Source organism: Dipteris shenzhenensis, chromosome 28 (genome assembly GCF_047967505.1).
Source record: "Dipteris shenzhenensis isolate YYH24624 ecotype China chromosome 28, Dip_SZ_1.0, whole genome shotgun sequence".
Classification (NCBI taxonomy): Eukaryota; Viridiplantae; Streptophyta; class Polypodiopsida; order Gleicheniales; family Dipteridaceae; genus Dipteris; species Dipteris shenzhenensis.
Genome location: NC_141623.1, coordinates 8,405,739 through 8,432,662, shown reverse-complemented (window position 1 = coordinate 8,432,662; position 26,924 = coordinate 8,405,739). Strand labels below are relative to the sequence as shown.

Genomic DNA, 26,924 nt, shown 5'->3' with positions numbered 1-26,924 from the left:
TTTTATCCATGGATTATGTATTTCTTTTATTTCCTCATAAGGAAACAATCAGCCTAGCTGACTTGATAAAGAAGATTTTCAAAAATGTATTTCATGTAAATTTTTTACTGCCTTTAAATAATTGCTTCCATTAGTCAAAAAGTTGTCAATACTTCTACAATGAAAGCATGCACCATACTCTCATGAATTCCCTTTAAAATGCAAAGATGAGATTCAAAATACAAAATGCTAAATGTCAGATTTACAATGTAGAGAATTGCACTCAATTGTTACCTCTTGAAAAGTGAAGAGAACCAAGTTCGTTATAGTAGCACTTTTTGAAGCATCCCATCTATCATATGAAGAGATCATAGATGTTAAAGAAATAATATTAATGAATACAAAGCAAGTCATAAACATGCACACATGCACACCTTTCTGCTTTACTGGCAAACAAATTTATAAAAATGTCAAAAGAATTGGCACAGAATCCAACTTCCCTAACATGAGATTAACGATTACAACCATAAGGCTATTTAGCTAACCTAACAAACGAAGCTCAATAGGGAATTGGCTGACACTCAGGATCCGTATCATAACTCATATATTAAAAGCAATAGGAATGCATGTTAGCTAGCTTCAAAAATCAAGCTTAATCCGTACTTTTAAATAAAGATCAACCTCTTACTAAACCGAAAAAGATTTTCATGAGACACTCACTCAAGCATGACTGATTCAATAGCACCTGATAAGGATAGGAATGAGAAACCTGATGGGAATTAACGTCTTGATGTATCTTGAGAGGAGTAAGCAAAAATTTCAATGCCTTGTCACCCAAAAGTATAACTCCAAAGACTCAGCAATCCAACTGCGACGTGCAATGCAACCAGGCAAGCAGGTTTGTTATGGTATAGGTAGACTAAAGTTGTAAGAAGAAGGTTTCTAGCAATCCCAAAGGACTCCAAAAGAGCTCCTCACAACATGAAGACTATAAAGACATTGAGCTTCAAGGGCAAAGCATGTACAGCCAAGCTCTTTTCAAAAAAGGGGTTGCAGGAGATCTAGAGGCTTCAATGACAATTCTCCCTATAAAGGCTGCCTATATATAATCGCCTTCGTAGCAATCATGCTGCTTTAGCTCAAAGTTCGGACACCACATGGATATTAACAGTATTGTAGAATGCTTGATACACATTGCTGTCCCCACACATAGCTGTACACTACAAGGACGTATGAGGTTCAAAATTAGTAGCCGTACTATTTCACTTATATCTCTAGTCATAGATCAATATCACTGACACAGATGAGCATGCTGAATATATTTAGATTTGATTCCGAAGGCCCTCACCTACATATGTATACATTGAAGTATGTTATTCTCCTCCACAGACATCCGATTATGCCAACCTCCATATACAAGGGCAAAAATTGCCAACCCTATTGCTCTATGAGGACATCCAAAGACACGTGCAGCACAGGGATCTACTATTTCTAGAAGGTTTCAATGCTAGGATTAAGGATATGCAAGCAAAGATTCTAGATTTTCAGGAAGCAGCCATTCTATCACAGCCAGAAACTTTGATAGGAGAATTCAGACGCATTTCAACAACACACATGCTAGGTCCACACTCACACAGTATGGGAGAGAGTTAATAGAAATGTAAGCTACCCATGAGATGATTATATACAATGATTTGCAAAGGTTGCTAGATTCAAAGATGGATATATGCTGCCCAAATGGGGTGGCATCCGAGTCCTGCATCACGCCAAAAGCATCATACTTCAAGAAAAAGAGGGAGGAGCTCAAAGCCTCACGAAAGACGAAGCTGAAAGCATGGAAGGAGATCTCCTAGTTCAAGCCCATCTTCTTCTAGTTCTTCTTCTTCTTCTTTCTCTTCCTCATCTTTTTTTGCATCTCGAGGACACTCTCGCCATAAGCACACAAGAAGGAGATCCAGATCTCAAAGCACAGTTATGCATGTACACGTGTTGAATCAAAACTTCCGCAGTCAAGTTCTCTACTTTTAATGGAAAGTATGGATCCATTGAAAATGCTTTGCAATTCATTCGTCAATTTGATATAGCCTTCAAACGGGGCACTATGGCGAGAAGTCCAAGTTAAAAATTATAAGTCTTCACCTAACAAATAGTGCCCGTGCTTGGTGGGGAGCTCTTCTAGTTGCAGAAAAGGCTTCAATGACATGGAAAGACTTTAAGAAGCAGTTTTATGAGAAGTTTTTGCCCATGAATTTCTTTGATGATGTTCATACGGTCTGGGAAAGTGTGTGCACGGCAGCCTCTGACACTATCGAGACATATAATCAAAAGCTTTGGATAGCTTATCTTCAGATCACACCCTTCAAAGAAATCTCATGAAAGACGAAGCTTCAAAAATATCAATGGGATCGCTTCCTAATATACGAACTCAAGTAAGCATTGATTCAAAGAAGAAGAAGCTCCGAGATTTGATTCATTCGGCTTCTGTGGTTGAACTACTAAGGGAAGACCTCCTTCACACTATGGCAGAAAAAGGGAAGGGTGCTAGCAAGAGGGTTGTGGCACTAACCCAAGGTTCAAAGAGATTTCATCCTCAGAAGCCGAGGGTCGAGCCTTTCAAAGGGAAGTCAAAGTTTACTCCATAACAGATTGAAACCTTCCGAAAGGAGGGTGAGTGTCTCCATTGTGGAAAAGAAGGGCATATGGCTGCCGAGTGCCCCAAAAGGCCTGCGGGTCCATAAGAGTTGAAAACACCAAGAGAACCACCAAAGCTTGTGGCGGGAGGAGTCCCACATATGTTGGGCACAACCACAGAACCAAGAAACTGAGAGTTTTGCCTCACGTGGGGTAAAGTAAGAGATCAGAATGCTTTAATTCTTTTTTATCCAAGAACTACCGATAATTTCATTTCAGAAGATCTAGCTTTGAGACTAGGAATTAAGACGTAAGAACTGGAATTATCTTTGGAGGCAGTGCATGATTTTGAAGGGGATCCAGTCAAAGTCACACCTTTGATTGGAAAGCTCAGAATTCATGTACAGGACTATGTAGACCACGAAGTGTTTTACATTTCACCCCTCAAGCATTATGATGCTATTTGGGTATAATGTGGTTCCATAGAAAGGAGTTAGTTCTTGATTCTAAAGCAAGAACTCTCATTTTCGTGCATCAAAATAAGCAACACAAGATTTCCATTGCTAAATCAATAAAGTCTGCAATTTTGAGACTTGAGTATATGGTCTTTGTTAAAGACCTTCAAATGGGAATAAACCTTTGGAAAAAGAAAATTTTCAATCTCTAGAATCTTTCAAATATTGTTTTTCACATTCTCTACAAGGAGAGGTTCCTCCAGAACGACCTGAAGATCATGTTATAAAGCTCCTTTCAAGAAGTGAGCCCACGAATCGGCCACCTTATCGTGTGAGCGCAATCCAGACTGAAGAAATTATGGCACAGATACAGGATTTATTCTCCAAAGGACTTATCAAACCCCGTTCCTCACCCTTTTGTTCACCAGTGCTCTTAGTTCAAAAGAAGGATGGCTCTTATCATATGTGTGTGGATTAAAGAGCTCTTAATAAAATGTCAGTCAAGAACAAGTCTCCAATCCTTGGCATAACTGATATTTTGGACAAACAGAAAGGAGCCACGATTTTCAGCCACATTGATTTTAAAAGTGGATGCACCAACCACTTTCCATCGTATGATGGACAAAATTTGCAGATCTTACACACACTTTACAAGCACTTTCTTTGATGATATGTTGGTCTTTTTGAAGACAAAAGAAGAGCACATTAATGCCAAAAAGAGTGAATTCTTTCTTGACAGATTCATTATCTTGGACACATTCTTTCCAAGGAAGGGATTCGGATGGATCCAGCCAAGATTAAAGCTATACAAGAATGGCCAGAGCTCACCTCAGTACATGAAGTACGCAACTTTCTTGGGCTTTGTTCCTATTGCAGACGCTTCATCCGACACTTCGTTGATATAGCAGTCACCTTACATGACTTGACCAAGAAAAATGTAGTTTTCGATTGGGGAGAAAGACAAAGGACATCTTTTAATGCTCTCAAAGAAAAGCTAGCGACCGAGCCTATTCTCATTGTTCCAGATTTACAGAAACCGTTTGATGTGGACTACGATGCATGTGGAGTGTGTGGGAGCTACCCTCTATTAAGAAGGTCAGGTTATAGCTTATGAAAGCAGGAGGCTACACGATGCCGAGATGTTTTTGGGTGTTTATGAGGATGCTAGCAATTATTCATGCTTTAAATATTTAGAAGCAATATCTTCTTGGAGCTAGCTTTACAGTCAAGACCAACCACCAGAGCCTCAAGTATTTCTTGAGGCAGACCAAGATCTTCGAAAAGCAGATGAAGTGGGCAAATTTTCTATTTATGTTTTATTTTCAGATTTGTCTATACTCCAAGAGCTTGGAAAAAAGTTGTGGATGCTTTGTCTAGAAGGCCTAAAGAGAATCATGTCACCATAGCATATCACCGAGACTTGGAGGCCATGAAAGAACTTTATTTACAGGATCCAGATTTCAGAGAGACCATGAGGAACATTCAGCAGGAAGTATCATCCAGCCAGTATACACTCTAACCTTTAACAGGTTAAAGTGTTGGTTTTGTTTGTGGCAATGTGTAGGACCAAGAGGAGTGAGAAAAGGCCGTAGAATTAAGGGAAACGTGCAAAAAGCAAGTCCTACGACTCTCGGTTGAGAGGAAGGAGCTCGAGCTCCCGATTGCTCGGTGAGCTCCCCTCCTCCGCCCACGGCGGCCTGTAGGCTGCCCGCTGCCAAGGAGTATCAAGCCATCCTCCCCTCCATTGGTCGGGCATTTGGCAATGTGCTTGAGTCCCCGCCAGAGTCAACCACCTCAGTTCTAGCAGATGATGGAGTTCCCACAGTCAGACTGGTGGTTGAGAGCCCAGAGTCCCTCCCAGAAGTGAATCTCCTCGAGACCCTGGAGGGGGGCACACTTTGCCAAAGGATGGAGATTTTCGGGCTACTAGGCCAATATCTTCGATGCACACAGACGGGTCACCTTGCCAGAGATTGCCCCCGTGGCCTCCCCCGAGTGCCTCCCTCCCCTCCCCCGTAGAGTAGGCCGAGTCAGCAGGCCCGAGTCCACCAATGCCCTCTCAGGCAGGAGCAACAGGAGTCTCAGACCCCATGGGTTACCCCCTCAGAAGGGGACTGGACCTAGGTTTTTTTTAAAAAAGAAACCAAGCAAGCAGGCCTACAAGTGCCGCCGGCAGAGGGCCAATCGCAAAGAGAGGGACAGAGAAGACCGAGAGGCCTCGAAGGAGGAACAGCAGGAGCCACCTCCCCCAGCGACAGGGGCCACCGCCCATCCAAATGATCCTCCGGCTTCGGAGGTTTAGCCTCCATACTCACCCTTGCAGCAGCAGCGAGCCCCAGGAGCTCCAGATGCGGCGATGGCGGAAGCCACGGACGTTGGCCTGACAACGGCTGCGAAGGAGTGGATCCAGAGCCCTGGCGAGGTTGATCAACAGGGGGGCCTGCGGTCGTCCTTATCCCTTGTCCTCCCCCTCCAAACGCCTTCCCCTCTTCCTTTCCCCCTCTCCCTCCCCCTCCACGATTCCCCCCGCCCCTCCCCCCCCCCTCAGCCCCCCCTGCTATGATCACTCTCACCACCCGCCCCCCTCCCTCTGCCCCCCGCAGGTCTACACCCCCCTCCCCTGCCGCCCCCCTCTCCACCTCCGAAGCTGGTTCTTCCACTTAGACACCCCTACCAGCAGGCAAGGGAAAAATGATGCCCCCTTTTGCTTCCTCATCGCAACAGCCGGTCCATTCACGGAGGGATCTTGAGGAACGGGGCTCGTCCTCCCGATCAACAGCTCCCAACTCCAGCCTGGGTGTCCCTTACCGTGGGACTTCTAGAGGTTAGGACCTTGGAACTACCTGGAGATTCCGGACTCATATCCTCTACCACTAAATGCTCATGGTCCTTCAACCTCGGAAGGGGGGTTTGATCAATGGAGTGGAATCTTAAACACCCCCCATTTGGAGATTCCAGTTTGCCTCCATAGAGTTGGAGAAGTGGTCCCCATAGGTGTTCGATGTTATTATGGGAGATTAGATATCACGCATGATGGACGAGTGGATGGAGCCACAGGGACTGGACCTTTGGCACACCCATGGCGCGGAGGTGAACTTTTAGATGAGCTTCACGTGCAAGGAGCCGGTGTGTGGTTTGGTGATAGGAGTTATCAGCGCTGGAGGCAATGGTGGAGCAGGAATACTTGTGGCCCCTCCAGAAGTGTGCAAAGCTATACAGGGTGAAAGCCTCCTTCATGATGAACTGGGCATGGAAGATCGGTATTGAGCCGATATCCATCCTAGTACGTCGCCGCACAGACACCGACTATTCGCCCTCCAAACCCTTGACAAAGTCACATAAGACAGTCTTTCTAGAACAGGCACCCACTCATAGGAGAGCCTTGTTTCCCGACACCCCCGTCCTCATGAGCTAGACCATAGTGAGTTGGAACGTACACAGGCTCCACGACCATGTTCATAGACAGCAACAGTACCTCATACTCCGACAAGAGTTGCAGAGGGCAGTGGTAGGGCGGGCAGTGGACATCCTTATGATTCAGGAGCACATGTTTTCAGCCGCAGACAGCAGACAATGTCACCACCTTCTCCCAAGGAGAGGTCCAGGAGTGGTTCCCTGCAGTAGGACGAAGCGGAGGGGTCTGCATCTCAGTCTCACAGTCTTTGGCTCCATATGTCTACGATCATCATTCCACGCGGATAGTTTGGATGGGAGTTTGGAGAGGAGAGTCTAGAATTGGGATCCTGAATGTGTATGCCCCAGCATGTAGACAGCACCGCCCGGCCTTTTGGAGGAGGCTGTAAGAGTGTCTTCCAGATGTAGACTCTTGGATTGTTGGAGGTGACTTCAACGACCTGGAGTTTGGGGAAGACAAGCAGGGCGGCACCTCTTTCTCTGAGATGCCAGCAGCAAAGCGTAGCACCTAGGAGCAATTCATTTTCATGACACCTGGCAGCCTCCTCTTCTCCTTTGGACAGAGGAGACACGATGGATTGCTTGAGAGACTAAATCGTTTCTATGTTGGGGACTGGGCATTACACAGAGGCGGCTCTACCGAGATTCTGGCAAGTATCACGATGTTACACCACTCTCCAATGGTACTTCACTTGGATCCGCCGAGGTCTCCCCCAGAAGGGGGTCCGCATTCCAGAGGACCTCCTGCAAGACGAGGAGATCCAACAGATCATGGCAAGGATTTGGAAGCAATCAGAGATGACACCGTGCGAGGGCTGTGCTACATGGGTGGCCGATGCGATTCAGAGGTGCAACGAGGAGTTGCAGGGTCACGCCCTTGAGCGGAGGAGGACCCTTCAAGAGTGTGAGTGGGCTTTGAGGAGAGACCTCGCCTCCATCGAGCGGCTCAGGGTGCAAGACCCAAGTTCTCAGTGGCTTTGCGACAAATTCGAGAGCGCTCGCCTTGAGCTTCAGGACAAGGAGTTGCGGTGGGCTGAGTTCTCCTACCACTCCTCCCTGTGGGTACAGCAGGGGGACAAGATGACAAAGCAGTACTTTCAGACCATTGGGCCCCGATCAACAGGCGCACAGCTGCAGCGTCTCCGGGATTCGCAGGGCATTATGCACATTGACCCGCAAGAGATTCTTGACCTGACCACCAATTTTACAACTAGTTCTTTTAGACGCAGAGGATGACCCCAGCTAGTAATGTGGCCCAGTATGTGGTATGGGATCATGTTCCGACAGTAGTCTCGAAGGATTTATGCGGGAGACTTGAGAAGCCCTTCACAGATGAGGAGCTCTGGGAAGCCCTCAAGGCTCTCCCAACCCAGTCATGCCCGGGTTAGAATGGCTTGACTCCGGCTTTCTTCCAAAACTTTTGGGAGATTATCTCCACCCCTTTCCGTTTAGCTTGCCAAGAGATATTTGACACAGGCTCTCTCCCTCAGTCCTTGAGCAGGGGGTGGATTTGTTTGATCCCAAAAGGGGGAGATAGGTCAAACATCCGACAGTGGAGACCGATCACTCTGCTTGATACTGCATACAAGATCCTCGCCAAGGTCTTGAGCATAGTCACAAGAAAAGTTTCGTCTGTTTCGTTGTTTCGAGGTTTCAACATGTTTTGTTTCGTTTCGTTTCGAATCTTCGGACGAAACGGATACCAGGATAGGGGCAAATAAGACATCTTACATTCAGTTTTGAGTGATGGAGAAGGCCCTGGAATTTTGGAAGAAACAGAGAATTGGGGCAAATTGGGCTGCTGCCCCTTGATCCCAAGTGTTGTTCCTTGAGCAAAACAAAAAAACAACAGCAAAGGGGACGGTGGGCAGGACTGTCAGCGGCAACAAGCCCAAGGCGTCGAACGTCGATTGCAGCTTGTTTGTGTAGGTCGTTGATGGCGTCGATGCTTGTGCAGGCAGCAGGTCATTGATGGTGTCGTTGTTCTAGGTGCAAGTCTCCCTTCTAGGCCTTGTGTTGGTGGTGGCTAGCAGCAACTAACTTGAGTCTTGCATGTAGGTCAATGGCGCAACGACAGTGTGCACATATGCTAGCCCACGAGCCACAAGCTCACGTGAGCGTAGGGAGCAGAAGCGGGCTGGAGAGGATGGTGAGTACACAGACGAAATCAGGCTGGGAGGATCGCAATCGATTTGCGAAGTGCAGAAAGGAAAAAACGGGAAAAAAAGCATTTTTGGGATTTGGGCGAAACATGCGTTTTGTTGGGAGCGTTTCGTATTGTTTCGAAACGTTTCGTCCTGTTTCGACAAGACGAAACGCGTTTTCATGTGACACTGGTCTTGAGTTTGCGGTTACGGCCTCATCCTACCGACATCATCCACGACACAGACTGGGTTCGTCCAGGAGCGTAGCATCTTGGACAACATCTTCACATTCTCGGAGGGAGTGGATTGGTATAGGGAGGAGTCACAACCGCTAGCCGTCCTTCTCTTGGATTTTGAGAAGGCCTACCATGATTGGGTTTCTGAGACAAATGGGTCAGAGGAGTTTCAGCGCTCTAGTCAGATGCTTATCCGAGGACACATGGACGAGGCCTTTCATCTCTCTCGCTCAATCCGCTAGGGCTTCCCACTCACTCTCTTCCTCTTCTTGTTTGTGGCGAAGGCCTTGGGCTACCACTTGAGATCACAGGTAGTGGGCCTCACAGGGTTGAGGCTCCCAATCAGACAGGAGGAGGAGCTGCTTGACTTGGAGTTTGCAGATGACACGGCCTTGTATGTTGAGGGCACCACAGCGAGTCTGGAGAGAGTCAAGGGCGTCCTCGCTATCTACTGTGAGGCCTCGGGTGCACGGATCAACTGGACAAAATCCATAGGTTTCTTCACAGGCTCTGAGGAGACACAGGAAATCCGTGAGTGGGGGAGTGACTTTGGCTTCAGATGGATACCGCAGGGCCAGACAGCGAGATACCTCGGATGCCAGGTTGGTATTGACATTACAACAGAGTAGCAAATCGCCTCGGTCCTTGAGAGTGTTCGGCACAAGCTTCTCTACTGGAGCTCGGCCAAACTCTCTCTAGCAGGTCGCGCCTTAGTGGCAAACCAGGTCCTTCTTGCCATGGCCTAGTATATCGTCTCCTATTGGTGCTTTCACAGAGGATGCATTGAGAAGCTCCGAAGGTTGGTACACAACTTCCTTTGGGCAGGTTTGGACGACACGAGGAACACTAGAGCCCAAGTAGCTTGGCAAATGGTGATCATGCTGCGGGCATTGGGAGGCTTGGGAGATGCAGAGCAGAGCCCTCCTAGGCAAGTTGGTGATTCGTGGCCTCACCCCAGGTGTAGTGCCTTGGAAGCTCCTCTTACAGCAAGGGTTTCAAAGGAACACCCGGGGGACAGAGGTAGCCTTCACACGTATGGATCTTCTCAAAGGCCCCCTTACGAGGAAGGGTTCCCTCTTGATGAGGAGCCTTCACAGGATCTAGCAAAGACTGGCAGGGGGTCTCATCCGTTCTTTGCCCAGATGCAGAGAGGAGTTTGAGCGTCAACCCCTTATGTGGCACCCAAAGATCAGAGATCAGGAGGAACGTATGCTCGGACAGCAGACTCACATTGGTTGGGCACAGTGGGATAGTGGTCCAGCAGGGTCCTTTGGCTGTTGGAGCAGATTACCCAAGGAGGCAGAGGCCAAGCTTGATGCCCTAGTGCATCTACGAGGGGCAGGGCAGCGGATAGGCGAGATTGACTTAGCCATTCCTGAGTCTTGGTGGGAAGGACTTCGAGTATGGAGAGACAACAGATGGTTGGGGCAGCTTTCCCGTACTGGTGTTCCCTTGAGGATGTTGATGCAGCACACCCCGGCTTCTTCTGTGTAGGACCTGGAGGCCTACTTCAGCCACTCACTGAGGGAGACCCCGAGATGGATGGGAGTCTTGATGGGATCCACTGGCAGATGATAAGAGTAGTAGGACGCTTGGGGAAGGAGTGGCACATTGACCCTCCCAGTATCTCAAACTAGGACGCCCCTAGATGGCACCTTTGGTTGTGGGAGGGTAGACCCCTGAGGGAGGTCCAGTGGGATCCGAGAGAGTGGTTCTGGCCCTCCAGGGGCGGCCTAGCCGAGCAGGTGGATGAGGTGCCCTTCTTTTCCTACACCACACGGATTGGCAAGAGGCATCAAATGGACTTGTCGAGATGGACCCCCTCGAGGGAGAGCCCCGGGATGTTTGCTCCAGGTTTTGGACGTGGTTGTGGTCCAGTTTGCAACCGAGGAAGATTTCATACTTCTTCTCGCTGGCCGCCCATGGAGGCTTGCCCATTGCACCGTGGTTGGAGCAAATGCGAGTGGAGGGGCAGTGCCATTGCTGCTCTGATGGTGTCCTGGAGACTATCCCGCATTGCCTCTGGAGTTGTCGCAGCGCAACGAGGATTTGGATGGGAGCCCTCAGATCATGACACGTATGCAGCGTCTTTCGAGAGACTACACCTAGGGGATGGTGGCCTGGTGTTGACAGAGGGAGGACACGCGTTCTAGATTGATGAGATCTCTCCAACCTACTGGATATAGGATCAGAGCATCCAGAGGATAGCACTTCACGAGGCAGTCCCTCCTGATAGCCTAGTTCCTCCTCCTCCTCCTAGGGAGGACAACGTTTGGGAGGTGGTAGCCAGCATCACGGCATGGAACATTTGGGTGGCTCGTTGCAGTCTTGTGATGGGTGAGCACCCGGTTCCACCATCGGCTACCCTGGTCACCATCTGTTAGGGCATCATATACACACTACAGTCCACCTGGGAGTGTGGGACTCCAGGCTCCAAGGCGACTCTAGAGACGTGTGCTTGTTTCTGCAGGAGTTTTCTACATCTTCACCCCGCAAGGGATTCGCTGGTTGTATAGTCCCCCCACTTGGCTGTTAGCTCTAGTACCAAAGATCCCCTAGGCAGTGAGCTGGGTTTCTCTAGAACAGGTCGGTTTTTTCTTTCAGCCTTTTCCTGGTTTTTTTCCTTACTCAGCACCTTCGGGGCTGCTGTTTTGTATGAAGTCTTTCAGCATTAGTAGAAGGTTCCTTTCCTTGCAAAAAAAGCAGGTCCTACAAGGCAAAAAGCACCAAGAGATGGGCGCCTACTTTATAGAGGACCCCACAAGGCCAAATCAGCAAGAAATTTCCAGCGCAATTTTCAAGAAAAGCCCCCTAAAGCTGATTTTACGGAAAGCTCAGCTTTCTAAGAAAAGTATGCCTAAAGCTGATTTTAGGGAAAGCTCAGCTCTCTTTGATATAATAATAATGAACCTCAATGTGCTTAGCCTGAGCATGAAACACTAGATTTCTTGCAATTGCCAAAGCACTTTGACTGTCAGTGTAGATACTGTGAGGATCAAGCACCCAACAGCCTGCTGAGAACGAGTGACATCAAAAGGCTTACTTGCATCTTTCAGACAGAGACAAAAACCAGATTCCAATGAGTAAAAATTGATTTGCAATTCTCAAACTGCAAGAGCTGTCGAATGCATTTCGACTGACTCATCATAATGCCCCCCATCCACATGAGCGAACTGAATACCAAGATAATAATGAAGCTGGCCTACATCGGTCATTGCAGATGATCGACTGCAAATCGTCCTCAAAAACTGCAATATGCAGAGTAGACGGTCCAGTCCAAGGCATCATTAACGTTGAGTGTTGATATCAACAACTTTGCATTACGCTTGCAGACGCAAAGAGCACTCTGTTGGATTGTTCTCAAAACCAAGACAGAGGAGATAAGCATGTATCTTGGCATACCAAGCCTAGAGTGCCTGCTTCAAGCCACAAAGTGCTTTATGTAAGCAGCATACCTTATTTTCAGATCCTTTAACCTAAAAACTAGGATGCTGAGTGGCATATACCTCCTCACGAAAGTGTCCATGAAGAAATGGGATCTTTATGTCTACTTGATGGACTAGCCAAAGATGATAGGCTGCAAAAGGCAATGGCACACGTGATAGTAGTAATGCGTGAAGTGGATGCAAATGTTTCCTCAAAATCAATGCCCTGATGTTGAGCAGAACCTTTTGCAACAAGATGGAATCTGTAAGGATTGACACTGCCTCAGCTTTCCTTTTGAGCTTGTAGACCCACTTGGTGCCTATAGCATGCTTGCCTTCACACAAATTACACTACTCCCACATGCCATTGTGATGAATTGAATCCATACTGCATAGCTGTGGTTCAGTCCTTACTGTTAAAGGCATCTTTGTGGCACAGAGGTTCCTCATTGCAAGCTGTACCAATCAAATTGGCATCAAATGTACTGCCAGCATTGTTTTTGGGTTTCCCATATGTCTTTTTTGTTTTTTCCTTGCCCTTATGATGGGCAACAAATGTTTGATCAGCATGAATTGATGCAGTCTTATTTGCACGTCTTTGTTCCTCCTATAACAGCAACATAACAAGCTGGTTGAAAGTGTAGTGTTTGCGCTTGCCCATTGTCAATGTAGTTGGAAACCCTTGGTAAGAACTAGGAAGTCCACTGATTGTAGTGGACACAATTTGACTGTCTGGCACAAGTTCATCAATGTTAGCCAATTGTTCCTTTAAATCTTTGACTGTAGTCAAGTATGCATCCCTGTTTTCTCCTTCATTCATCTTCAAGGCATTCGATTGCTTTCTCAAAACTGCAACTCTTGCTTCATTGAGAATCTGATACAAGAAGGCTAATGTATATTAAGCATCCTTACATGCTTTGCACAACCTGATATGAGGAAATTTGCCCTTTTCACACAAAGCAATTAAGGCATATCATGTGCCACCTTGCCACTCCCATCTGGCCTATTCCACATAGGCGCAAAGGACAAAACACAAAGAATCCCGAATGTTATTCGAGTGCAACTCTTTCAAAAGCAAGTACAATAAAAATATGTACTAATAGTACCCTAGTGCTAGCCATACTAACTGTCATGCGTGGAAGAATTGTACTAACCTAGTGCTAGATGTCTTACTGGCCCTACAAGGGCATACTACGGCATATAAAAATTACTAACAATCCCTTGCCTTCACTTCACAAATGTCTAGTCTCATGGTCCAACCTCTTATGCCAGAAGCCAATCATTTCCATCTCTAAACTATACCTAACACTGTTAGAAACATGGTGGAGAGACAGGGAGAAAGGGTAAAGCTGTGAGGAAATGATACATGAATGAAAATATAATGAAAGGCTATCTTATTCATAATCATGAGAAGTACAAGCCTTATATAGGCTGCTCACTCACACACTAACACCTAGTGCATATGGGATAAGTCCCATAATGACACGTAGCACTCACACATGACTCACACGCAAGTCCAACTATCCAACACCTCCCGTGTGATAGTGACTTCTAAGTTAGCTTGTGACCGACAAGGGCAAACCATCACTCGTCACCCCCCTTACTCCGAACTGGGTGGTCACTACCATCAAACCAAAGTAAAAAACCATACAATCATTTTTAGGGGACAACCTAGGGCAAATTACCTCTTATTGACTCCAAATACATTCACTTTAGAGGCGCAACTCAAGGCTAAGAACCTTTATTTGAGTCAACACAAACACACATAGCATAGGGACCTAGAAAGCCCAATCCTGGCCGAAAAGGATCCTCTTCAAAACGCCCCTCTTACCTTCAAAACGCCCCTCTTCTGCAGCAGCAGCTCAGCTATGAAATACTCCAAAACGCCCTTGGGGAAGCACATGTGCAGAGGCATCTTGAAGGAAGTGCCGACCAGCAAGCAATAGGCGTCTAGAACACTTGAATGAGGGCAACAGTGGAGACAACAAGGGATGAAGAGGTGGCTCACTATGGAGGAGGCAAAAACAGAAGCTAATGGCTGCAAGAGGAGGCAGAATAGAGGGCAGATCTTTCATTTGGGAATAGAATGTCTCCAGTTGAGTCTTTGCTTCATTTAAATGGTTTTCCATGGAGTCATTCTTCATCTTGTGTTGTATGGTTAGTAGATAGCTTTACACTAGGGCGGAATTATCCCCCCTCATTAGGTCTTACACAATCTAGTACCCGATCCAATAGTAGTAGGACAAGTCTACCGTGATAGGTTTCTATTCTCCTCCTAGTTTAGTGCCTCCTATCCATTCGAGTTGGCCATACACTCATCATCTTTGCATGTGCCTTGTCCACGCCTTCTCCATAGTCAACAACCTTTATCTTAATTGCTTTGTGTACTATGTCTTTTCCATAGTCAGCCCTTATGTGCTTTCTTTGTGTTCAATGGAAGCAAGCACCAACAAGCCTTGTCCTTTGTGTTTCAATGTTTGTGATCCTACACGATCGATGGAAACTAGGATGCTGAAAGTTTAAGAGGGGTAGTTGTAGGGGTCTATGGGTATTGTGCATCGGCAGTTTCATGGGCACAAGACGCCCCTCTTACCTTCTTTGTAGACATTTACCCATCCACTTTGCATCTGCTTTTGAGCTATCCCACTGCCCTTTTGAGCTATCGGGCTTGGCTTCTTCTTGAGCTCTTTCTTTTATTTCTAGGATGGTTTCTTGACGATGGAAAAATGTACAAAAATCTATAGATACCTTTCAATGATCTTTGCTTGAAGTGGTGACTACATTTTGATTCAAAACTAGGAGGGGGGACTGCTTGGTCTCTATAGCTACAAAGACCTCATTGTAGGCTGACCTCTGATGGGCTTAGTTGTGACATTGAAATCTTTCAGTACTTGGGAGCCTTCTTGGAATTCCTTCAACATGCGAAAGGCTAGGTTCCTCCTTTCCATGAGCTTGCTTGGTTGTTACTGCTTCAACAACTTGCAGCTTCACTTTAACAAACTCTTCATATTGCTTCATTATTTAAAAAAAGGAAAGTCACTAGGGGATGCCACCCCTTGGATTCTTCTATCATATGCTCGAGTGATTATGATTTTTGCATCTACCCATATTGTTATGTCACAAATGCTGATAAAGTTTTTAGATATTATACGGCCCTCTATGGGCTCGGTAATGTGAGCATTTCTTTGGATTGTATGGAAAGAGCTGTATTTGGTGTTCGTGTAGGAAAGTGGAAGGCTTTCATTCTTTGAGATTTAGGGGCTGTATTCAACTTGAGCATTGTCTGTAGAAAGAAAGAAAGAAAGAAAGTTTATTAAAGTCTTTGGAAGACCGATGGGTCTATGAGACTTTGAAAAACCTGATACAATGAGCTGTGGTAGTGGAGCTACTAAACGAGCATCCACACCAATGCAGAATGCCAACAAATGCAAAATGGCAGTACTAAGTCCTAAGTACAACATAGTCATGTCGATAGTCAACTATATGTATCAATCTACACATCTGCATCGACATCATCATAATCATCATCATCATCAGCAGCAGCAGCAGGACATCAGGATGGATGAGGCAGTGGAGGTATGAGGTCAGCAATAGAGCACTGTCGGCCCCTCAAGGGTGCAGTCCGCACCCATGCTTGACAAAGGCAAGCAGATCGTTGCTAAGGGTCTGCTCAGCAACAGTCTCTATTGGGGGAGATTGTTGGCACATTTGGCCCTCGTCCATGGCATGTAATTGATTCTAATTTGAGAGGGGAAAATAGGCCCCTTGTGCGCGCTTCACACGTGGCCTAATCGGGAATTAGTCCCACATATAATATGGAGGCCGGTTAAATATATTTGCACATTTGAAGACCCTCCAAAGTATCCCTCCGGGAATATTTGGAAGGCTCTGGAGAATACAACGCAGCTATGGGATGTGTTTGGGAGCCTGCAACTGGCATTGACATGTGGCAGCCCCTAGCTGCTCTGACACTTTAAGTGGATGATATGCTGCTCACAGACACCGATGAGGAAAAATTTGTAGAATTCAAGACAAACCCTGAAGCCTGATTTGAGATGTCAAATTCGGAACTTCTGCATTGTTACTTGGAAATTTAATTTATGTGATCAAGAGAGAGAACTAGTCCAATTATATACAAGGGCTGCTACATAGGTTCAGAGTGCAGATTTGTGAACTCCGGTTAATGGGCTTAAGCTGTCGAAGTATGATGGTGGTGAATCTTTTGAAGCCACTCTATACAGCTAGGCTATTGGCTGCCTCATTTACCCCTGCAACAAACATCCTAACATTCAGTTGGGGGTGTCACAGGTGAGCAGACATATTCATAGCCCTAAGACCCCATACTGGTATGCAATTATGCGCATTTTTAGATACATGCAGGGTACCCAGCATCTTGGATTGTTCTATGTCAGGGCGGTTACTTTCAGTTTCATGCATTAAGTGGCTCAGATTGGGCTGGTGACTATGATGGTAGGCAGTCCACAAGTGGAAACTCTTTCTTTCTTGGCCGCTCATGCATGTCTTGGTTGAGCAAGAACAGTGTGACCAGAAAACGGTGTTTCGGGGCACCGAAACGCAAAGAAATGTTTCTGCTAGAAACATTTCTACGAAACGTGCGAAACGCAGCGACTAGGGGCGAAACATCTGGGCACAAAACGCGATGCGACGGGACGTTTCTGCGTGTTTTTCCGCACCAAATCTGCTCGGTTTTGTTGTTGCAGCTCCTTGTGTGCACTGTGTTTATGTAATATATGTATATATAATAATATATTTTATTTAAAATACATATTTATAGGCGTTTCTAGACGAAACGCCTGTAAAATTCTAGAAACGTGTTTCTATAAATGTTTCTAGAAACGTTTCTTGCAACACTGAGCAAGAAGCAATCCACTATGGCGACTTCCTCAGGTTGCACACACCGCAGCCTTCACAAAAACAGTGTGTATGGCTTACGACTTGGGAGATGTTGAGGGATGTTTGCAAGCACCCACTCCTATCCTTGCTGAAAGTACTATTGTAGTAGCACGGAATTTGGTGTTTCATGCTCGCATGCAACGCAATGAGATATACTATTACTATGTCAATGAGAGATAACATGCAAGAGAGATCAGCCTGATCTATTGTCCTATACATGACAATGTTGCATATCTTTTCACCAAGTCATTATCCAAAGTAAAGTTTGATGTTTTCTGCAAAGCTTTAGGCTTGATTCCTTGTGGTGATTTGTCTACTTTCCTGTAAATGCTCACAGTGCAACTATAAGGAAGATTTGTTGGATATTGAGTAGTGTGGAGTGAACTCCCTTGGGGAACTTTTTACCCTCAATCAGGATGGCTCTTTCCCTTTAAGGTAACTTAAGTCTTTAACCTCATTTTGGACTTGTACAAGACAACCTTTAGACAATTTGTAATAGCACTTTAGCTTTATTGTGCTTGTACAATTGCTCCTCTATCTTCCTCTACCCCAAAGCCTTACACATTGAAGATACTTTATGGGGACAGGCCAACGCCTCCAAATACCAAGAAGGATATACTTCCAATGAGGGTACATACCAGCCAGAAGTAAAATAACATTGCTCAACAAAGCCCACTACTCTGACTAGCTCCAAGTGCACATCAAAATCAAAAAGTCTCACCAATTTGCCCCTAGACTGCACATTGAAGACCAAAGTGTCCTCACCTCTATCCTACAAAAGACCTATGAACTGTAGAGGGATGCTTGTGCCTCAAAAAGCAACCATCCACATGATATGTCTATGCTGTCCCCCACCTGTAGAGGGGGCCCACTCCAAAGGGATAGCTGCATCTATCTGAGAAATCCTCCTACCATTCCTTCTGAGGTGACTAGTCAATTTCATGGTGATTTTGTTTGTTTTGAGGGAGCAAAAACCTTAAGGTTGTGTACTTTTACACTAGATGGAATTATGATTTACATGGGTTTTTGGGTGGAGAAAGAAAGAATTGCCTGATATCCTTTTGAGAAGCAAATTTCTAAAAGAACGGAGAGACGGATATACTAGATAAGGTAATGTAAACGTTTGTCCATGGGAAAAAGAGAAGGGTAGAAGTGGTCTGCAGCTAATTTCAGCAAAGGAAAAGCTCTTCATTTTGTTGGGAAAGGATTTGGGGAGGGTGAATGAAATATAGTCTACTGTGCAATGAGGAAGTGGTTCCGTCGGTTCTAAGGAGGTTTTCAAATTCCAGAGCTGGTTGGTTTAGGGCGCCCCCAAGTTAGGTTCATATCATTGGAATAGCAAGAAGCTTAGACAATCCAAATGACAGATGTGCACTACAGCCCCTATCCCGTATCTGAGACCATAGTCATGTGTGCCTCTGATGTAATTGAGCACCCATATATTGGCTCTCAAAGGATTCTCTCAGTTTGGTAAAGTCCTTCCTTAGAAAACCAATAGCAAAACGAACGTCGGGTTGAGTGTTTAACAGATAGATGAAACTTCCAATCAGCATCCACCAACGGGGCTATGTCTTTGAACAATTCTGCATTAGCATACATAGGAATGGTAGATGGTTCTTTTTTAGATGAGCTTGGTAGACCTCAGGGTATATGCTGTAGTCGAAGTTGGAGAGAGGTCCTGCTTCTTATTTGGGCTTTGGGAAGGTTTGCAATGTTCTTCCTGAAGAACACAAACAAAAATCACCATGACCACTAGGAAAGGACTAAAAAATATGCCCGCCGAGACACTCCTCTTTCACCTTTCTGTAATCCTATCCACATGCAGGTCCCCAACAATAACCAGTTTATCTATGAAATGATCAGCTTCTCCTCAACAAAAAAATATCGCCTACGATCGCAAAGCAAACATTCAAGCAGTATTTCCAATTTTTAAGCAACATTGCATTTCTCTGCCATTGATTTCAATAGGATCAAGTCCTTGAATTTACCATTTGTGTATCCATTGCTACCTTTTTCCTTGCACACTGAATGACTCTTTAACACTGTGTTACTCCAATACTATTAACAAAGTGAATACGGAGACTGAATACTCTTATTTCCTTAATGTAAATGCACATCAATCTATTAACACTGAATGACTCTTTAACACTGTGTTACTCCAATACTATTAACAAATTAAATACAGCGACTGAATACTCTTGTTGCCTTAATGAAAATGCACATCAAGCTACTACCATTGTGAAGTATCAAAGGCTAACAAAAACAAATGCATGTTTCTGATTTCATCGCATTCATAGATTGCAAGATCGTATATGATTGATTCCTTTGATAAAGTTACAAAAATGACTCACTGCCAGCAGATGCAGATCACTTAACCTTGTTAATGTCAAGTTCTTCACATAACGCCACATGCCCTTGATGGCTGATCTTGAGCTTTGATCTCGAGCACTATGCCCGTGCCAAAGCTCACGCACAATGTAAGCAACTTCTTCCACGTCCACCTGAAAGTTAGCAGTTACATGATCCTTTATACTCAAATTTACAAACTCTGGAGCTCATAGGAAAGACTAAAAAGAAAACACAAGCAAGCCAATTCTCAAAATAGCAAGCTCAGCTAGCTTTATGTTTGAAGGAATCCATTTATTTATTATTCCTTTCTTCCACATAATAAGCTAGCTCTAATAAAAACCAAATTGAAAATTATTTCAAGCTATTTGCAATTTTGATTAAGAAACTGTCATGCCAGCAGCCATGGTTTTCAAGGCAAATAGGCAGCATATCTGCTTTCAATTTAATGAACAAAACAACATTTCCTTAAGGGGTTCAGCAGGAAATTCAGGAATTATACAAAAACTGCAACTGTCACTCCACTCTTAAGTCCACAAAACATCTCTGATGTTACATTCTTGCCATGGCTATTTGAGCTGAATTCCATATGATATTTGTTACCTCAACACCTGCAGCAGAACCAAACCGAACTTCTTCCTGCTCAACAAGTCGCTGATGAAGAATCTTATAAAACTCAGCATCCAGCTGTACAACAGGTTCGAAGTCAACCCGAAATCTTGCAATACTGGTTATAACATAGGATGCCATGACCTGTCCAAACATGGCCGGGATAGTGCCCATCACTGGAATGATTCGAACTCTAAAGCCTGGTATAACCTGATTCATATTTTCAAAAAAGGTTTTTTATTCAAGACAAGGATCATAAAGATAAGTCTTACTGCATGAAGCCTCATAATTCATTGCAGCTTAAAAGCAATCAAGACAATGTTTTCTTCTAATCCGAGCTTTAGAAAATCAGGCGCTCAATTGGATTTGGGGCAAAAAACTGGGCCACCATCGCATTCAAAAGAAATTGCAAAAATGTTGTTGACCACCGAACAGCAGGCCATACCTTTTAATTGCCGGATCCAAATGGGTCATTTTACATATCCAATTCGTTGCACCATTTGTGATGTTATATTTATGAAAACAAGCATTTTATAAAGTTATGGCTAGTTTTTCCATCAAATTGAGGGCAAGGTCATCCATTTTAGGCTATCATTTCTCGAGGATGGTGGGATAGCCCACTTATAAATATACCCTCAAAATACTAGAACATATCCAATCTTACAAATTACATTTCTTATTGAACAAGTGAAGAAACAAAGGAAAGAGCTTATGTTCTCATCAGTACCCAAGGATAAGCTGCCATCTTGGTTTCGAAAAATTCCGGAATCTGTTCACTTAGGCTAATATTTTGCAACAAGGGGCCTCCAAAAAATATATACTAAGTCAAGATATTTCTGTCCACCTTTGTGTATCTTCATAAGGTAGACACCTTACTCCAGTTCAATCTCCATGCAAAATAAGTGCCGAAGAAATTGGTAACATGTAAGAAACCAAGGGATGCCTACTAGACTACATCAATGGCAATATCATCCACCATTACTCGAACACTCTTCCACTAAGAATCCCATGCATCCTAACTAGCTCGTGAGGGCCAAAAGTGGACCGCCATGGAAGACATGTAAGGGGACGTCCATTCTCTTGCTTCATCCTCATGAAAGATTTCCACTTCCTTGTATTTAAAGCTAGAGAAATTGGCAAGATCTGTGTACACTATGAACCTACTTCATTGGTTGCTTATCCTTATCAACAGGCTTTTTATTCCCTTGTGGTCAATTAGGGCAATTTGAAGTTGCATGATCTTTACTTGGAGCACTTAAAACATAGCATGACCCTTACAGGCCTTTGTATACTAGTCGGGAGAACATAAACCTTTTGTCCACAAAGGCTTTAGCCAAGGCTGCTGCAATATCTAAAGGTCAGGACACAACACTTTGCATATAGACACCCAAATCTGCAACACAATCTTTGAGATGCTCTCCTCTACATACAAAGCATCTAGAATCCTGAGACTGGTAGAGCGGGACTGCATATGTGGCGCAAAACCAACAAAACCACTGGAAAGTGATCCAAAGTGGAGACAATTGGGGCAATGTAAATAGTGTCACCCCTATCCCATGACCAATCATCAAGATAGAATCTGTCAATCTATGCATGGATGGGCATATGATGTCTCCTATTCAACCAAAAGATAGAAGCGAGGAAGGCAGCATGAGGTGGAGATTGCAAAAAGACGAGTAAACTCCTTTGGGGTCACACTTTCTGGTCTCCTACTCTTGGCACTAGGAAGGAACTTTCATTTCAGTTTCAAATTCTTCTCCCCGCTAGTTTATGGGCATGGCATCCCTCTAGAGCACAATGGATACACCTATTAGAGAAAATGTTCGGAGTAACCTTGGGTGTGGGCCTGTGAACATGAAAGACTCAAAGAGATAATAGACAAGACGACAAGAGATAACATGCAAGAGTTGAAGAGATAAGAGACAAGAATAGACTAAATGGGACTAATAGGTTATGTGAGAAGGCCAACCAAACTCAAATTAATCCTAGACTATCCTTTGAATAGAGCTAACTACCAAAAACCTAAGAATGAAAACAAAAGTAAAATCGAACTAGTATTGACCACCCAATGTGAATTTATTAGTCAGGCAAATAAGAGTGGTTGAAATAACCTTAGTCCATAATTGTTGCATGTGACATGTGGCATTGGCCACATGGCAGCCCATGAGGTGGCACAAGACACATGGCAGCCTATGAGATGGCATAGGACATGTGAAAAGGCCATCCAAGACCCATGGCACCACTTGTCACTACATGGACTTAGTCTCTATGCAGCCCACCACTTTCCAAGGAAGCCACCTTCATGTTCTAGAGGGAAGGAAAGAGTCTCATTTTATCGGAGGCCTTTCCATCCCCTCCATGCTAATCTGGACTGAATTCCCACGCTTGAAGCAGCCCCTTCTCCTACATGTATAAAACGAGCCCCACCCCCATTCATCACACTCTCTCTCACGCATTAAGGACTTCCATCTGACAGATGCAGGCCTCATCCTGTCAGCCACAAGCATGCCTAGAGAGAAGAGGGGCTGGGTTTTGGGCCACTGATAAACTTTCATACCAGGTTTTAGTTGTTCTCTAGTTGATGGAGATGCAGCACCACAGAGAGAGCCTATTGTGGCAGATACAACAGCAAGAGGTAATAATGCCACAAGAGACAGAGATAGATCAGGCACAGCGACATGTCACAAATTTGTATGCAATCGATTCAACCCCGAGACCAATTGGAGTAGATGAGGAGGAGATAGCTGACATGTGAACAGAGTGGATCAGTAATAAGAGACGACGTGGAGCGGCTATGCCAGAGACAATAAGACCACGCACGATGTAGAGGGTGACAAGAGCACACGCAATAATTTTTTACATTGTTTACTACATATCTTATGAAGTTGGAACTAGAAGCACACAGTTATACTAGATCATAATCTCTTTTCCAAAGAATTGGATGAGTGTTACTGATGTGTGGAAGCAGTGGTAATTGTGCAAACATTGATAAGATTTACTTCAACACCTTGATCTTCTATCTCATTGTAAGAAAGAGCCTGGATAAGTGGGGTTGGCTGTCTTGGCCGGTGTTCGACTTTTTCAAGCAAGATTGTACATTCCAGTTTCCCGTTCTTTCAAATCTCTGAAATAAAGTAATATTGTGCAATATTATGCAAAGCAATCTTTGCACTTTCCCCTTTACAAGAGCACTGCGAGGGTTCACCTATCCTCCTTGACTAGGTCGAACTCCAATCAAAAAGGCATGAGAAAGGTCAACCTGGAGCCAATTGCTAGAAGGCTGGCCTACAGTACAACTCCAGAAGAACGAAATAATCCTCTCCCCAAAAGACAAACATCCAAAAGCTGCCTGACGAGGCCAAGCGGAGGGGCAGCAAGCATCCAACTCTTAGAAAGACGGTATTCAAGGATGCGTGCGAACGGTTCTCACGACGGTTCGAGAAGATGGAGGAGGATTGACAAAAGGCATCGTCAATCAGTTACTCAAGGCCAATAAGAAGCTACATTAGAATCTTTCCGTTCACCTGCGAGGTCCAAGAAAACTAAAGAAACTAAGAGATTGGAGGGCTGAAGCCAGAAGGGAGGTTATACTAGTTAAGGTCACACTAGAGCCCTTTTAAAGGGTCCTCCACTTGGACCTAACTCCACCCCAATGCTAGCTCATGCTATCGACCTTGGGGTTCAAACGTTTCTCCCACCACAAGACAACCTTGCACTAGGAAGTTCTAGGGAAGAAAATCAAGAAACTGATGTGACACTCTACCAAGAGTTGACATTGCCCATCTTGTTTCTCCATGTCCTAGCCCGGCTCACTTGTTCCAATGTCGATCGTCTACCTCATGGAATATATTGACTCACACATATCTCCACTCTACTCTTCGACTTGGGCACACATACACATACTCCTAGGGTGACAGGGCGTTCGCCAGCCGACAAGCTATCTCTAAGAGACCAGAGAGGGGGAGAGAAGGGCCCAGGCTGACTGACCAAGTAGAATAGATCCATTGTCAGCCAAAATCATCTACTCTATCCTCAGCAAAGCGGCAGATTTGGTCCCCAAAAACCTTATAGAAGTTCCAACCTTCTAATGAAAGGGGATCTCCCCCGTTTCTCCTTTTTTAGCTCACATACATACGGCTAGTCAAATGTGTACTCTCTTGTACAGACAATGCGGTGAATTTCTCTATTAACATCAGCCTCAGGTGTGTCACCCCTTAGCTTGTATTTGCATCTCGTTTTTCTTCAGTCTCATAGGCCCTCAGTCTTTCGAAGACATTAATAAACTTTCTTTCTTTCTCCATTTGATAAAAAGCTGAAAAACTACCTTGTTCTTGAGAGGTCCCTTCTCTATAATCCAATACTATAGCTCACAAGGGATGTACGCCAACAAGTGAACAAGCATTTCTCCTTTATTTAGCCAAGCCTATGTGAACATCTACAGTGATGATATGACCAAGACATAGCAGTTCTCTTTTGAAGACCTCACATTTGGACATCTTAGCATAAAGAATATAACATCAACTTAAGAGCTATCTTCAAATATTCTTTATTGTCAAACAAAGTTCTATTGTATCTGAGAATATCAAGGAAAACAATGAAAATCTTTCCCACATATGGATGGAAAATGTCATTTATCATATACTAGAAAGTAGCATGCACATTGCAAGTCCAAAGGGCAAAACTAAGAGATTGCATCATGCAACCAATCAATGAGGTCATCCAGTGAAGATAAAGGATACTTATTATTAATGGTAACTTTATTAAGGTCTTTATAATTCACGGACATCCACATGGATTAATCATTTTTCCCCCAACAAAATCATTAGTTCTAGCCAAGGAGATTTACTAAGGCAAACATGTCCCATCAGCACATATTCAGAGAATTACACAGCAATTTCATCTTTCAGCCCATATGGTTTGATAAGCACCAAAACAATTTCTGAAGACAAAACCAAGAATATCATGGTGGTTTGCAATAAATTTCCTCACAACCATGCTCTACATTACTCTCATACGATTCCAATAATTCTATCATTTCATTTGACGTATGTTTTTCTCTGCAGAGCCCCCAATCTCCCTAGATGAATCCAGATTGCCACATGTTCATTAATTAAGGCTCCTCTAGATGCCCCTTTTTACGCCCTCTTGAGATTCCTTAAAATCATTTGCCCCTAGGCAAAATCTGTGAATAGGAACACCTCGGCCTTTGGCATTTGGATTCATCTAGTCGTGCAAATCACCCTCACCAACAGCCTTGACATTAAATCCCTTTGACTATACACACAAAAGCGCAAATATAATTTCCTTACAAATGTTGGTCCTCTAATGGGAAATGCCAACTGACCCTTCCAAGGTCATGTTATCTCCACTAGAGCATAGCATTCCTTCCCTCTTCAGGAATCAACGTCGTTGATGATAAAATCAAGGAATACTCTTCGCCTCTGGTACAAAGATTCCCAAGTAGCCTCAAACAGAGGTAAACCATGCCATGCAACCAACACCATTGATATCTTCCGATTGTGTAGTTGCATTGTTCCTCGGCCCACCATTCTTGTTGGTTTGCACCTTGCACTCTCCTCTATCTCCTGAAACAAAGCAATGTCCTCAATTAGTGAGCCACCTAGGTGCAAAACTTCTTGAAACGAGAAACGTGAAACACTGGGTGCACCTTACAACCCTGTGGTAATTTCAATTTATAGGCCATTCTTGTAATAATTAACCACGGCCCACAATATCGGGGCAATAACTTAGCACACTCTCATGCAGTCAAAGACTTGGAGTGTGCGGAAACTCTGAGAAACACTTTTTCTCATTCCTTAAAACTCTCTGAAAGATCTATTCGCATCCGCACATGTCTTAGCTCTATCTATAGCTTGGCGGATGTCAGCTCTCGCAAGTGCTAGCATTTCCCACATCTAAACAACATAATTCGCGGCACTAGGCACTCTTTGAGCTATTCCAACCGTAGTTGGATTTGTTGGTCTATAACCATAATTCAACTCGAACGAACTCATTTCTGTAGATGTATGTTTTCTATCATTGTAGGCAAATGGCAATCACTTGTCCCACGTATGTTGCCTCAACGAAACACATGCTCTAAGCATATCCTCTAAAGTTTGGTTTGACTATCTATGTCTAACCATCCATTTCAAGATGATCCCCACTACTCATTCCCAACTCAGTCCTTAGTGCCTCAAACACCGCAGTCCAAAAATGACTAGTAAATTTAACAACCATGTCTCACACTATGGATCTGAGTAGTCCATGGAGACAAAATATATATTTGATAAACAAATCCGCTACTTGGGAAGCACTAGCAAACTCCCTAGTCAGAATGAAGTGAGCCATCTTGATAAGACGGTCAACCACCACAAGGATAGAATTATATCCACCTTGTGTCGTAGGCAGACCTATTGTGAAGTCCATGGAAATGCTCTCCCATCTACTTAATGATATTTCCAAGGACTGCAAAAGGCCAGGGGGCTTCACCCGCTCTGCCTTACTCACTTGACACGAGAAACATCGTGTCACATATTCATAAACATGCTTTCTCATCTTGGGCCAAAATAAATCTCGCTCACGAGATCATATGTCTTCTCAACACCTAGATGTCTTGCACATGGGCTATCATGGCACTGCTGAATGACCCTCTGCCGGAGATCATTCTAGTTAGATACAACTACCTTGCCAATTGTGTTTTGCATACCATCTACTATGGTATATCTTGCATAAATTTGACCTTTTCTAGATGCCAGGTCATCTATTTTACCG

General features: G+C 44.5%; 1 protein-coding gene across 2 annotated transcripts in view; it reads right to left on the bottom strand.

The window, feature by feature from the left end:
* Nucleotides 1–26,924, bottom strand: part of LOC147883135 (NAD(P)-binding Rossmann-fold superfamily protein) — a 117,701-nt gene that overhangs the window by 15,484 nt on the left and 75,293 nt on the right. For both annotated transcript variants that reach the window (XM_087399779.1, XM_087399780.1), the window contains 3 exons: nucleotides 20,148–20,363; nucleotides 19,575–19,699; nucleotides 274–331 (listed from right to left, as the gene is read on the bottom strand). In XM_087399779.1, coding sequence (XP_087255905.1) covers nucleotides 274–331; nucleotides 19,575–19,699; nucleotides 20,148–20,363 — 399 coding nt within the window. The remainder of the gene's footprint in view (nucleotides 1–273; nucleotides 332–19,574; nucleotides 19,700–20,147; nucleotides 20,364–26,924) is intronic.